Source organism: Phoca vitulina, unplaced genomic scaffold, assembly GCF_004348235.1.
Source record: "Phoca vitulina isolate PV1807 unplaced genomic scaffold, GSC_HSeal_1.0 scaffold5, whole genome shotgun sequence".
Taxonomy (NCBI): Eukaryota; Metazoa; Chordata; class Mammalia; order Carnivora; family Phocidae; genus Phoca; species Phoca vitulina.
This window is the reverse complement of record NW_022589708.1, coordinates 76,235,485-76,247,687: the sequence shown is the minus strand read 5'-3', so window position 1 is coordinate 76,247,687 and position 12,203 is coordinate 76,235,485. Positions and strand designations below refer to the sequence as shown.

The 12,203-nt window shown below is 40.8% G+C and overlaps 1 protein-coding gene across 6 annotated transcripts in view; it reads right to left on the bottom strand.

Annotated features, from left to right (window-relative positions):
- SACS (sacsin molecular chaperone) overlaps positions 1-12,203 on the bottom strand; it is a 96,760-nt gene that overhangs the window by 39,924 nt on the left and 44,633 nt on the right. For 5 of the 6 annotated variants that reach the window (XM_032403343.1, XM_032403341.1, XM_032403347.1 and 2 more), the window contains 3 exons: positions 6,418-6,568; positions 1,704-1,791; positions 702-787 (listed from right to left, as the gene is read on the bottom strand). In XM_032403343.1, coding sequence (XP_032259234.1) covers positions 702-787; positions 1,704-1,791; positions 6,418-6,568 — 325 coding nt within the window. Of the gene's footprint in view, positions 1-701; positions 788-1,703; positions 1,792-6,417; positions 6,569-6,683; positions 6,826-12,203 lie in introns of those variants that run through there. The other variant, XM_032403346.1, reaches the window with a different exon arrangement.

The window sequence follows — 12,203 nt, the reverse complement described above, 5'->3', positions numbered from 1 at the left end:
AAAATAAAATGAGGGCCAAGATGTTAAAGGCAATAAACACTAAATAAATTAACTAGAAGAAAAATGCATGATAGTTGATCTACTCTTACGGTTAATTAAGGAGTTTCCTCATTAGGCTTAAACACAAAATCTAATTTTTGCTGTATCTTCTACTATTGCTTTCTTCTATGGTTGTTCAGGTTTTGGGGTTCTTTTGGTTTTCAATGAGTGTATTCAAATAGAAACAAATAACTAAAATCATTATCCTATGAAATAAATTCTCCTAAAAGGCAAACCTCTAAGTCCAGCAGTTGAATGTGTTCATGGCCCCTGAATGTGGGTTTTGCATTATTTTGTTCGTCTGGTCAACTGCCTGGTTTATAAAGGCTCTGCAAGATGTTTCACATACCATTTATAAAATTACATTATATACTTACATAAAATGACAGAAAGAGTGTTCTTAGAGCAACACTGCGCTTGATCACAGCACACAACAACCTAATGAGTTCCTCTGCCTCTGAAACCTCATGTATTTACAATGGCTGCATTTTCAACCCATCCCATCCAGCATATGCACTGCAGGCATAGAGGGAAAGAAATACTGCTATTTAAATCTAAACAAAATTTTTACAAAGTTAAACGCTACTGGGATTTCCAACTCATTTTACTCCATCTCATTTTTACCAAAGTAAATTCACACACGTACACAACACATGCCCTACCTTAAGAATCTGCCCTCCTTCTGGATATCTTCTTAAAATGTCCTTGAGAAAGTCAACAAGTGGTGGAGTTGTCTGACCAAATCGACCTAAAATACAGAACACATTTAAAATATGATTTAGAAAAAAAATCCCATGACTGTTACCAATGGGTTATTTGGTTCCAGGACATAGTAAAATTATACAAGTTATGACTTCATACATTTTACTGCAGCACTCAGGTACAAAAAACTAAATCAGACTCAGTAGAAAGCAAAGCAGACTCAATTTATCGAATCTCAAGACTTTTAATTAAACTACAAAATTCAGGTTTTAAAAAATGTTCAAAAATAGACTATATATCACAAAAGATTAATTCAAAAATAAAAAGCATGGGGGGTGAGGACAGGGATTGTTGCCATTTTCCAAAGCAAATGAAATAAATGGCATTATTTTGTGGGTACTTTGCCACTAAATAATAAGCCAGAGATAGTGGTGTCTATTATGACAGTGTTAATAATCTCAAACTCAACCGATGTTCTGATTATTCAGAGATTGGCATAGTCAATGTCCCAGGGGCTGTCTGGTTCAAATAGCCTTAGGCATTTCCTAACCGAGAGATTCTTAGAACTGACTGACCCGGTTGCCTTCAGAGAGGTGGTAAAACGCAAGTATAGAGAGGATGGGGAAAGAAAAGTTAACTTCTCAGATGCACAGGAAAAAAAAAATGTGTATATCATTAAAAAAGAACTCTGTGCTTAAAACAATGAAATCACCACTACAAATTCATCAACATCATTTTGGCACAGTGCCCACCAGGACCGAGCCCCACCCAGCAGGACTCTGCTGCATAGGGTGTGATACCCCACACGTTCTTATAATTCACTAGCTCCATCCACCCTTGCTTTCCTCCAGCCTGGATACCCCCTCATCCCATCCCATGGAATATACTTTCATTTCACTTTTAAAACGTAATCTTTATGCAACTAAAAATGGCATATGCTCCTGGTAAAGTCAATGTAATACCTCCCCCTTTCAAGCCTTTTGATTGAAGGTTTACAAAAAGATGACAATTTTTGAAAGTCAGATCTCCAATCTTGATCCAGTCAGGTAACTGAAAAAAAGAAAAGAAAATGTATGAAAAGCAATATTGTTCCTAAATCTGTACATTCGAAACTACCTTAATTTTTTTTTTCACTTAAGAAATAATGCTTGTTAACTGTTCTCATCAGGAAATAAGTTGCTCTGGAGAAGTGAGTATTTCAAAAAACAGAAACTCAGTCAACAATTCTATTTAACTAAAAGGATTTTTCTTAACCTAAAGGATTTTAACTTAAACCTAAAGAATTTTTCCTTAAGTAATTACAAATAAAGATCTGCTTTAAAATAACTTAAATTTTTTGGGACCCCTGGGTGGCTCAGTCGGTTAAGCGTCTGCCTTCGGCTCAGGTCATGATCCCGGAGTTTCAGGATAGAGCCCCACATGGGGCTCCCCGTTCAGCGGGATGTCTGCTTCTCTCTCTGCCCCTCACCCTGCTTGTGCTCTCTCTCTCTCACTCTGTCTCTCTCTCAAATAAAATTATTTAAAAAAAAATAAAAAAATAAAATAACAAATTTTTTATGATGAATCAGGATCATTAAAATAAATAAAATCATTCTTTTCACATTTCCGAAGTGTACTGCTCAGAAGCCAAAGCCAGATCGACCTTCTCCCCAGAAGTCCACTCAAGTGCTACTATGGAATGACCTCCCACAGGTCAATGGTCTGCAAAACATGACTCAAAAGCTCACCTGAAGAATCACCTTCGTAACTTACACTCCTCAACAGGGTGTGAATGACATCATTTACCATATCAAAAATTCAGTATTTCCAACTGTCTACCACCCATCCCACACTGATACCTTTCAAGGTTCCTAAAGTTCAACCTGTCAAAAGTGACCTCACTGGATTTCCTTCCAAACCCTTATCGCTCATTTTTACTTTGTAACTCAATTAACAGTAGCACCTTCTACCTGTTCACTTTAGAGGGAACCGTGGGGAGAAGTTCTCTCTCTCTGCAAACCACATATCCAACTACCCTCCAGGTTCCAGCAAGTCCATCCTCAATTTCTCTCAGACCTAACTTGTTCTCTCATTTCCAATTGCTCAGACTCCCAATATTTCTTGGATTTTTATAATCACTCCTCTGGTCTCCTTACTTTCTATGTATCATCATTCTAGTCCCCATTTCTAAAATACATATCTGAGCACGTTGTGACAGTTCCCAGCTTATAAAGCACTTTCATATACATATTCCCACTGAATCTTTAAAGCAAGCCTGAAAAAACTCCCTGCACAGAAGATATGGGTTAAAAACAGTAATTATTTTGTGTTGTTAACCACAAAAATTTTAGAAACAACCCAATTCCATGACATATTAATACAGTGGAATGTCATATAGCAAAGAAAAATGGATTAACTAAACTGCACGTAACTTAGGGTGAATATTCATAACATAATACTGAGTGAAAAAAGCTTATTCCAGGTTACTACATATGGAATAACAAGCTTCTTATAAAATTCATAAACAACTAGAAGTAAACAGTGTATCATTCAGGTCATATATTTATAGACATACACACACACATATATAGATATATATGTACATAGGTGTACATTATATACACACATACATACACACACTTAAGATAAAACTATTAAAACAACTACATAAACAGGCAACAAAATAATAAACACGAAGGGGTAAAGGAAAAAAGAGAGGCACACAGGCTGGGGAGGAGAAGCAGAGGTAAATATAAACTATTAACAGTGTTCCCGTTCTTCAGTTGGAGGATGTCATCTTGGTTGTTCATTCTATTGTTAGTTAATTAACTAACTGATTAATTACTGAAAGAGAGCCATGCATAAGCCAAGGATTACTGGTCCAATTTAGTAATAGCTAAGGTACATCTGAAGGAAGAAAGGCAGGACAGGAGGAAGGAAGGAAATTTTTATTGCAGGAAGAAGTCTGCAGGTCTTAAAGAAGACTTGAAAAGGAAGAAGACACAGAGCAGAATCATGTTAGTAAAAACAGATGTAACCAGCTATGTGAGTCTGACTGTGAATGCTTTTGGTGGACTGTAATCAGTGACCTATCTACAGGCAAGTGATTCTCCCAAAGAGAATCCCAAAGTGGCACAGATAACTGACCTCAGCAGTGCTATCAGCTTTCTCCTCCTGAGTCTGCCAAGATTAAGGGATTTTGCTTGGGCCTCTCTTCTTCCTAGACCCAAAAAAACTCCAACCGAGCAAAGTCACACTAGTCCTATTCATCTCCAGAGGCAATGCAATCTTAAAAGTTGCCCATTTCAGTCTTTATACATATATTTTAAAACAGAGTGATTGTAAAATGATTTGAACATGTGGATCTCTGTCCATGCCAGCCTCAACCTCCCTCAAAAACCTCAGAGATGCTCATTTTCATTTACTATGAAACAATAACTCTTTCCAAATTACTACACAAACAATACAGTATTAATTACAATTGGCTCTCCTGACACTTCTTCCTTTGGTCAGTGGTCAAGGACACAAAGAGGTTCTAAGATTCAAGAGTTGACAGAAAGGACATTTTTTGATCAATTAAGAGACAGGAAGGTTAACTAATAATTCAAACCTCCTGATTTGAGGCTCGACCACATTTGGTACAAGAGGAAAAAGGAAGGGGCACCTGGGTGGCTCAGTCCTTAGGGTCTGCCTTCGGCTCAGGTCATGATCCCAGGGTCCTGGGATCAAGCCCCGCATCGGGCTCCCTGCTCAGCGGGAAGCCTGCTTCTCCCTCTCCCATGCCCCCTGTTTGTGTTCCTGCTCTCGCTGTCTCTCTGTCAATAAATAAATAAAAAATCTTTAAAAAAAAAAAAAAGAGGAAAAAAGATCAGGAAGATGCACAGCTATAATGAATAGCTTCAGTCTCTTCATGAGACAGGAGGTAAAGTGAAGAACTTAAAAATTCCATTTCCAGGCCAGGGAAACAAAAGAGATAAGGAGAAAGGGATGGTAGACCCAGAAAGATGGAGGACTGGGTAAGTGTCTACTGCTTACTTTGTCCAGTACCAACAAAAACTAGTGAGTGACAAGGAGTCCTCAACAGCTTTTGTTTCCTGCCTACCCTGACATATTCAGAATTCCATTATTTCTGGGTCTGACTCAAGGCTTGTGAATATCCTGGGCAAGACCTTCTGTCTTATTCTACATCTACCCCATTACACTGCACACATGCACACAAGCATACACACATGCACACCCATTTGGTACCAAACTGCCATAATTATACTTTTACAAAGTCTCCTGTACATCCTTTCCTTCCAGTTTCATCTCTATAGTCAGAATCTAGAACCTCCCTAGCTCAGGACAGCACAAGTTTCCTAACCAGACCCCCACCCACCCATCCACTCAATCTGAAACACTCTATGCCCCACAGCCACATTCACCTTCCACTATCAATGCTTCGCACAGATAGCTCCAAAAACACTTCTAATGGCAAGACTGAGCCACGACTGAGCCTCTTGGTAGGACCACACGTAAGGGACAAAATGACAAAGCAGACCCAGAGGAGTAACCAAAGAAGGGGGTATAGAACTAGAAGAGTATACACAGGAAGGGACAGAGATGGGCCCAGAAAAAGAAGTAAGAATGACAAGCTTTGCTCCTCAATTCTATCCAAAGTCCTCAATCAAGTCACTGTCCGCATGCCACCAAACACTTTGGGGAGCTGGTAAGGAGGACTGAGCTGTGTAGGAACATAAGAGCAGTTTAACTGGAAATCTGTGTCTAAGTGGTCAAGAAACCATGGTACGGACCCAGGTACACAGGTCAATATTACACTGAGGGAGTAAAAATCACAGGTTATCAAGTACTTCACCAGTGTTTGTATTGGACACAAATCCAACACTTGAAACGTTATTCTGTATGGCTCAGTATTCCTTATATATTTGTTTAACATTTTTACCTCTTTTAAATCCTGGAAATGATCTTTTATCTCATAAAAAGTGAATAAATTTTTAGGATCAAAGAATAAGTTAATTCTCAGTAAAAATTTAACTCCTCCTTTGAGAAAATTTAGTTTTTTCGCTAACCTTAAAGGATATATATGACAATATGAAATACTGCTATCTTCCAAAGTTTTGATCTCATTCATTTGCAGCTCAGAAGTTTTAATGAGAATGTATTCCTCAAAACAACAGCTTCTATAACATAGTCTGAAGATCCTTTCAGCCCTAAATTTCTATGATTCAAAACTGAGGGGAAACTTCTAAGACATTAAAGGTGAAAATTATTCCAGCTTAATGTACAACACAATTGGGAAAAACATGAGTAATGGTTAAGTCACTTCAAAACAAGTAAACCACAACAAAAACCCTCTGACTATAATGCCGATCGAAAAACTATCTTAATTTCAGGAAGTGAAGATTCAGACAAAAGGGCGGGCAGGGGGCAGGGTGACACAAATGCTGAAATGGTAAATCAATTAAAATTTCAACTAATGATGAGAACATACCCGTGTGATTTTGTTCATGTTATTTACAAAGTATTATTTCCAGGGTGACCATTAACTGAGCATCTGCCTTCCAGGACATAAGGATAAAACCGGTTCAGTTTCAGTCTCAGCGAGCCTACTGATAGCTAGTGGATGCGCTCGCTATAACCCCGAGCACAGAGGCGGGCCCAGCGTCCTACTAAGGAGAAGGGATCGACGGGCCATACCTCCCTGTCGCCGAGCCACAGCCGCTGCTCCGACACCGGGAAGCCCGTCTCGGCCAAGATGCGCTCCTTGATGTCGCGCACGGTGCAGGACGCCTGAACGGCTACGGTCCTGCAGCCCACGCAGCCGGGGAGGACAGTCACCCGGAGCCACCTGTGCAAAAGGCAAAAGGACCTTCAGCTGGGGCCACGTGGAGGCCCTCCAGCCCGGGATCCCGGGGGCGGGGAGCCTCGCGGCCCTGGGCTCGGCCCGGCCCGGGCAGAATTACCTGTCCCCCATCGCGAGCGTCCTCGCCGAGCGCCGGCCCGCGTCCGCCCCAGCGCGTCGCGCCTACTCACGGCCGCCGCCGCCGCACAGAGAGGCCCGGCGCGGGCCCGGAGCGCGGGATCCTCATGGCGCAGGCGGGCGCCGCCCCGGCCGGGCTCAGCGGCAGCCCCGGGAGCAGCGGCACGAGCCGAGCTGGAAACGCGAAAGGAAGCCGCGGCCGCGGGGGCGGGGCGAGCGCCGGCAGCGACGGCGCGCTCCCGGCCTCCAGGGCCCCCGGAGGCACCGCCCGCCTGGACCGTTAGCGGCGTGGGCGCCCCGCCCCGCCTGCAGGCCCCGCCCCGCGCCGCCCGCGTCTCCAGCCACGCGGGGGCCGGGACGACCTGAAACACTGAATTGTGTATGCAGAACACGCATTGAGGGAGAACGTGTATTTTCTCTGGTGGAGTTCAACAGTACCGAGAAATGCAGAACTAGACGTTCCTAGGGCCTACGTCTCCTTCGCCTCTAAAGACTTTCAACCTCTGGAAGCATCTCCAAGTAAGATTTATGGTGGCCTCTTAGGCACAGCGGGAAACGTGGTGATTGCAGAACGCAAGTGTCTTTCACGGTTTCCCGTTTGTTTCTAAGGCACAAAAGTAGGATCAGTGATTCAGTTTGCTGGAGGAAGGAGTGCCAATAAGAAAGTAATAGATGATTATATACGTGAACATATACTATGACATGTTAAAATACATGTAACTCATTTTGGCAACATTACCTTTTATTGTTGGTAGCCTAAGTGTTTTCCCATCACAGCTACAAGCTCCTTGAAATCAGAAACCAGAGTCTTAAAGCTGATGGAATCACCCAAAAGTAACTAACGTTGCCTTGGAATTTGAAAGTGCACGTAGGGGAACACTACATCTAAAACTAATGATGTAATGTATGTGATTAACATAACAATAAAAAATTTTTAAAAAGAGACACAACAACCAAAAAAAAAAAAAAAGAAAGTGCACGTAGCTGAATGAAGCTTCAGAAAATATCAGTCTTTTCCTCTGGCTTATTTCTCATAGGTATAGATGAGATACATCGAAAAAAGGGGGGGGAGCGGCAACATCTATTAAAACAATTCAAAGGCTATGTCCTGAACAAGTAAACTTGGGTGCTTCTTGCTTAAATACCTGGAATAGAATTAAATTTTAGCGTTGGCACAAAAAATGATGTTACTGTTTTTCAATTATCACTTCTCCCCCTCTTGCACAAAAACTATTACTCAGAACTCGTTATCAGTAATAATAGAGTACCCAGACAGCTATTCCATCCCTTTCCATAACCATATTTAAAAGGGAAAGTCTGTAAATCATGCAGCTCTTTCCATAGTTGGGACAAGCAAGCACAATCAATTAGAGAATACTAACTCAATATAAGATTAGGCCAGAAAACGTTAATGGACGAATATTTACTTTTTCAGTCAGACAAGACTGAAAGGACACATTTCTAAATGACAATGAAAACAAAGTCCTCATCTCATGCTTGCATTCTAAGGAAGGAAGACAACAATAAACAAATAGACCAATAATATATAAATTCATCCTATGATGTCAGCCAAGTAGGGATAAGTACTATTTAAAAGTGGGGGGAGGGAGTTGGGGCAGGACAAGATAAGAGAGGAAAAGAGCTAAGATGGTCCTAGAATTCCTTTCTAAGAACTGACATTTGAGAAAAGGCCTGAATGAAACAGGAAAATGAAGTTATCCAGAAAGAGGTTATATGAGAGGAAAGGGGGACAGAGCAACTGTTGCAGTCCATGTGCATCTTTGACCTGGATTTGGTACCATCACCTCCCACTTGTTGCCCCTCCTCTAACTTCTCTCCTCCCCAACCCATTCTCCAACCTGCTGACAAAAGCAAAGTTGAAATTGATGTCTTCTCTGTTTGCTGATGGCTTCCCAGAGCCTGAACGAGGTCCTAACACAGAATAGATGTTCAATAAATATGAGGGAAGGAAGGACTGAGGGAGGGAAGGAAGGAAGCAAGAAAGGAAGGAATTAAATAAAGGAAGTGGGGCCGAAAGAAAGGGAGAAAAAAAGGAATGAAAAAATATCTGGAAAATACAGAAAAGTAGATAGAAGCTCAAACATTACACATAATTCTAACACCCCAATACAAAAACATTTTTATCCATTACCATTAATTTAAGGGGGTTTTTATATGATTACTATGGGTACATAGTGTTTTTCAACATTATTATCACTGTATAAATTGAATTTCTAATAACTGCCTAATTTTCCATTGAGAAGAAATGTCTTAGGCTACTCAACCCTATTGATACTTACAAGGGTATTTTAATTTTTTTCGAAAGTGCACAGACCAATAAATATCTTTGTTCATGAACTTTCACCACTATTTAAGATGAGAAAGAAATTTGCAAAAATGATGTATTCTAATAAATGTGTAGCTGAGCCCTAACTCATTCTGTGGGAGCATATTATAAAATGCAGAACAGCAAGAAGCCAAAATTTTAGTCTCTTAGAATGAATGAGTCCAGACTCCGTAAAAAACAGGGAGTCAGGGGACCACCCTTTGAGCCTATTTCAGTTGTAGAGATGAGTAAAATAAAATTATTTTATTGCACAGGCCAGACTCAGCAGGATAAAAGCGGAAAACAATGTTATTCCTTCTCAGGAGTCCTGTTTTAATTTGCCCTGGTGCTTTCTTTCCCTTTCCCTGGATGACAGAACCAGTATGGCTTGGGCCCTAGCTTTCCCATCATTCCTAGATCATAAAAATTATCCAGTCCCATTCAGTCCCTCAAATGACTCATCTTAGTAATTGAAAACCCTATCCAGGTTAACAACCAAACACCAGTCCAATCCAATGTAAAAATTCTTAAATAGTAGTTGGGCTTCCTTTATTCTAGTTCATTCTCACTGTTTGGACTGCAGTTTCGAAGTGTATCTCAAGGCTGAGAGTTAATTTCTCCTGAAATAACACTTCATGATTTTATGAAATGGAATGTGCCTAATAGCATATCTTTGATCAGAGGGAAACAATAAATTAGTCCCTTCTAGAGAATGTTCACCAGTTATGTAAAGACAAAAGAGAGACAAATCATTATTCCTTTGTTTAATGAGTCAGCACAAGGCTGTTTAGCTTGAAAATAAAAAGATGAGGATATCGTGGGCATGCTTTAGAACACTGAAGTCCTAAAAATTGAGTAAAAATGATAAGCCAAACAGAAAAAGAAAAAAATCTCTCAGGGAGAGCAAATAGCACCTACAAAATCATGGAGTCAAAAAAATAGCAATAGAGCTGAGGAATTACAAGTAGCTCCATAGGATAGGATCAGAGAGTAGGATTCATGTAAAGGTACAGGAAATACCCGAGAGCAGTTTGTGGGAATATGGTCATGAAGTCTCCTTTATGCTGCCACTGGAGCTACATGGGAGCCACTTCCAGATTTTAATCAGGTTAGGTGATCATAATTACACTATAAAGATTCCTCAGGTGGCAGGACTGAGGATGATTTGGAAGGAGACAAGACTTAGAATAGGAACAAAACCAAGAAAAAAATGGTATCTGTGAGATTAAGTAAAAACCTTCAAGGAAAGAATCAGCAGTGCCAAGTATCACATAGGTAAATTGCCGGTAGGGTTTGACAACTAGTTAGCCCTTGTTGACCTCTGTGCTCCAGAACCTGCAAGAGTTTCTTGATGACCTGTAGGGTCAAGTTCAAGTTATTCTGCATGACGTATAAGGCCCATCACAACCAAGCCCTGGTCAACCTTCTCAGATTCTTCTGAGGCCACCCCACTGTCTGTCTCCATGACCAGGTTATAATAATATGTATAATAATAATAAACCCTTAGTGAATACTTACAATGTGCCAGGCACTTACTAAAATCCTTCTGTGATTTAAGTCGTTGAATCTTCCCAACAACCCCACGAAGTACATAAAACCTTCATTTTTAGATAAAGAAAGTGAAACTAAACATTTTACTTGTAGTTCCAGAGCTATCAATGGGAGACCCAGTAGGAAAGCCAGGATCTGTAGTCCAACTCCAGAGCCCAAGCACTATTAATATGAAACTAGAATTCACAGAATACAATCACTTCACATTGCCTAGCTCCCCCCATGTACCCTGCCTGCATTGTCCTCACCTGCTTGCACTTGCCTTCCCATCACTTTCCATCTGATATATCCCTAGGTCTTTATCCAAGAACGACCACTTGTCCCAGCTTTATCTGAGTCTTCTGGGCTGATTCTTTCTATCTACTGTGTACATTGTATATTCCCTGTTGCAATTACAGCACTTATCATATTTTATTGACTATTACTAATTTTTATTCATTGCAATGGGAGCACCTTTGCATTCCTCTTTGTACCTGAAGGGCCAAGTACAGAGTAATATTCAATAAATGTTGCTAAGATGTTTGAGAGTTGAATGAATGACTGCATATAGGTCAATGGCAGCTTCACTCCTAACATCAGTCAATGAGGTTTTGTTTTGTTTTGGGGTCTGTTCAAAATGCTTTGGGCTACAAGTAACTGATTACCTGACTAGCAGTAGCCAAACTGATAAGGGTTTGTTTTTCTCACACATCAGGAAGTCTGGAGGAAAGCCATTCTTTGACAATGTCAAGAACTACTTCCCAGTGATGTTTTGGGACCCTCTCACCTTGTCAGAAAATGGCTTGTACAGCTCTAATATATCTGTATTCAATGTAGGAGGAAGGAGGGGAAAGGGAAGAAAACAGTTCTACCTGCTTTAGCAGAAAAACAAGAATTTTCCCAGCAGACTTCTATTCTTCACTCATTGGCCAGCCCGAGCTGCAAGGAAGGCAGGGAAAACCAAGCCTCCATAATAGAAGGTTCTAGCAAGAGAACAGGGCTTTTTGAGTGACTGTCCGATCAGCTTACGACACTATCTACAACATTGCTCTAATATACATGGCAAATTTATTTTTAAAGTGTCTACAGGATTATTAGAAAACAATGTAACTAGTATGTTTTTTAAAGCCTGATTAGTGACATATCAAGATACAGTTTTTAAAAGGATAGTAGGGGGAAATAGTTCATGCAAGTAATCTTTCTCTGCCTGGGGATGGGATTTGGGTAAATCCTATGATTTTTCTGCTCATTTTTACATAATCATGGTCCTGAATTCACTTTAAGTTACAAAATATAGTTTTAATTTTCTAACAGAATAAGTTTCAGGCAAAATCGCTAAATAAAGGTCAGTGTCTCCTTGATGTTGCCATCACCACCCCCAGCACTAAGTCCTGTAGTCACATGCTGCCTGCCTTCCAGGAGGGAGAAGTGGGCAGTCTCTCTTCTCTCCCTGTTCCCCCAAATAGTAATTGTGATTTAACCGCACCCAGGCCAAAGCTGTGGACACAGGAAAGGCAGGAGGGTGGGTTGTTCCTTAGCTGGGTGGCTTTGAGCCCTGTGAGTCTGGCAGGTGATTAAGCTCAGCATTTCTCCTGTGGAAGTCTTTGAAAAGTCCTGTCACTGAGGACCTCAGCAGAGAGGCAAAAG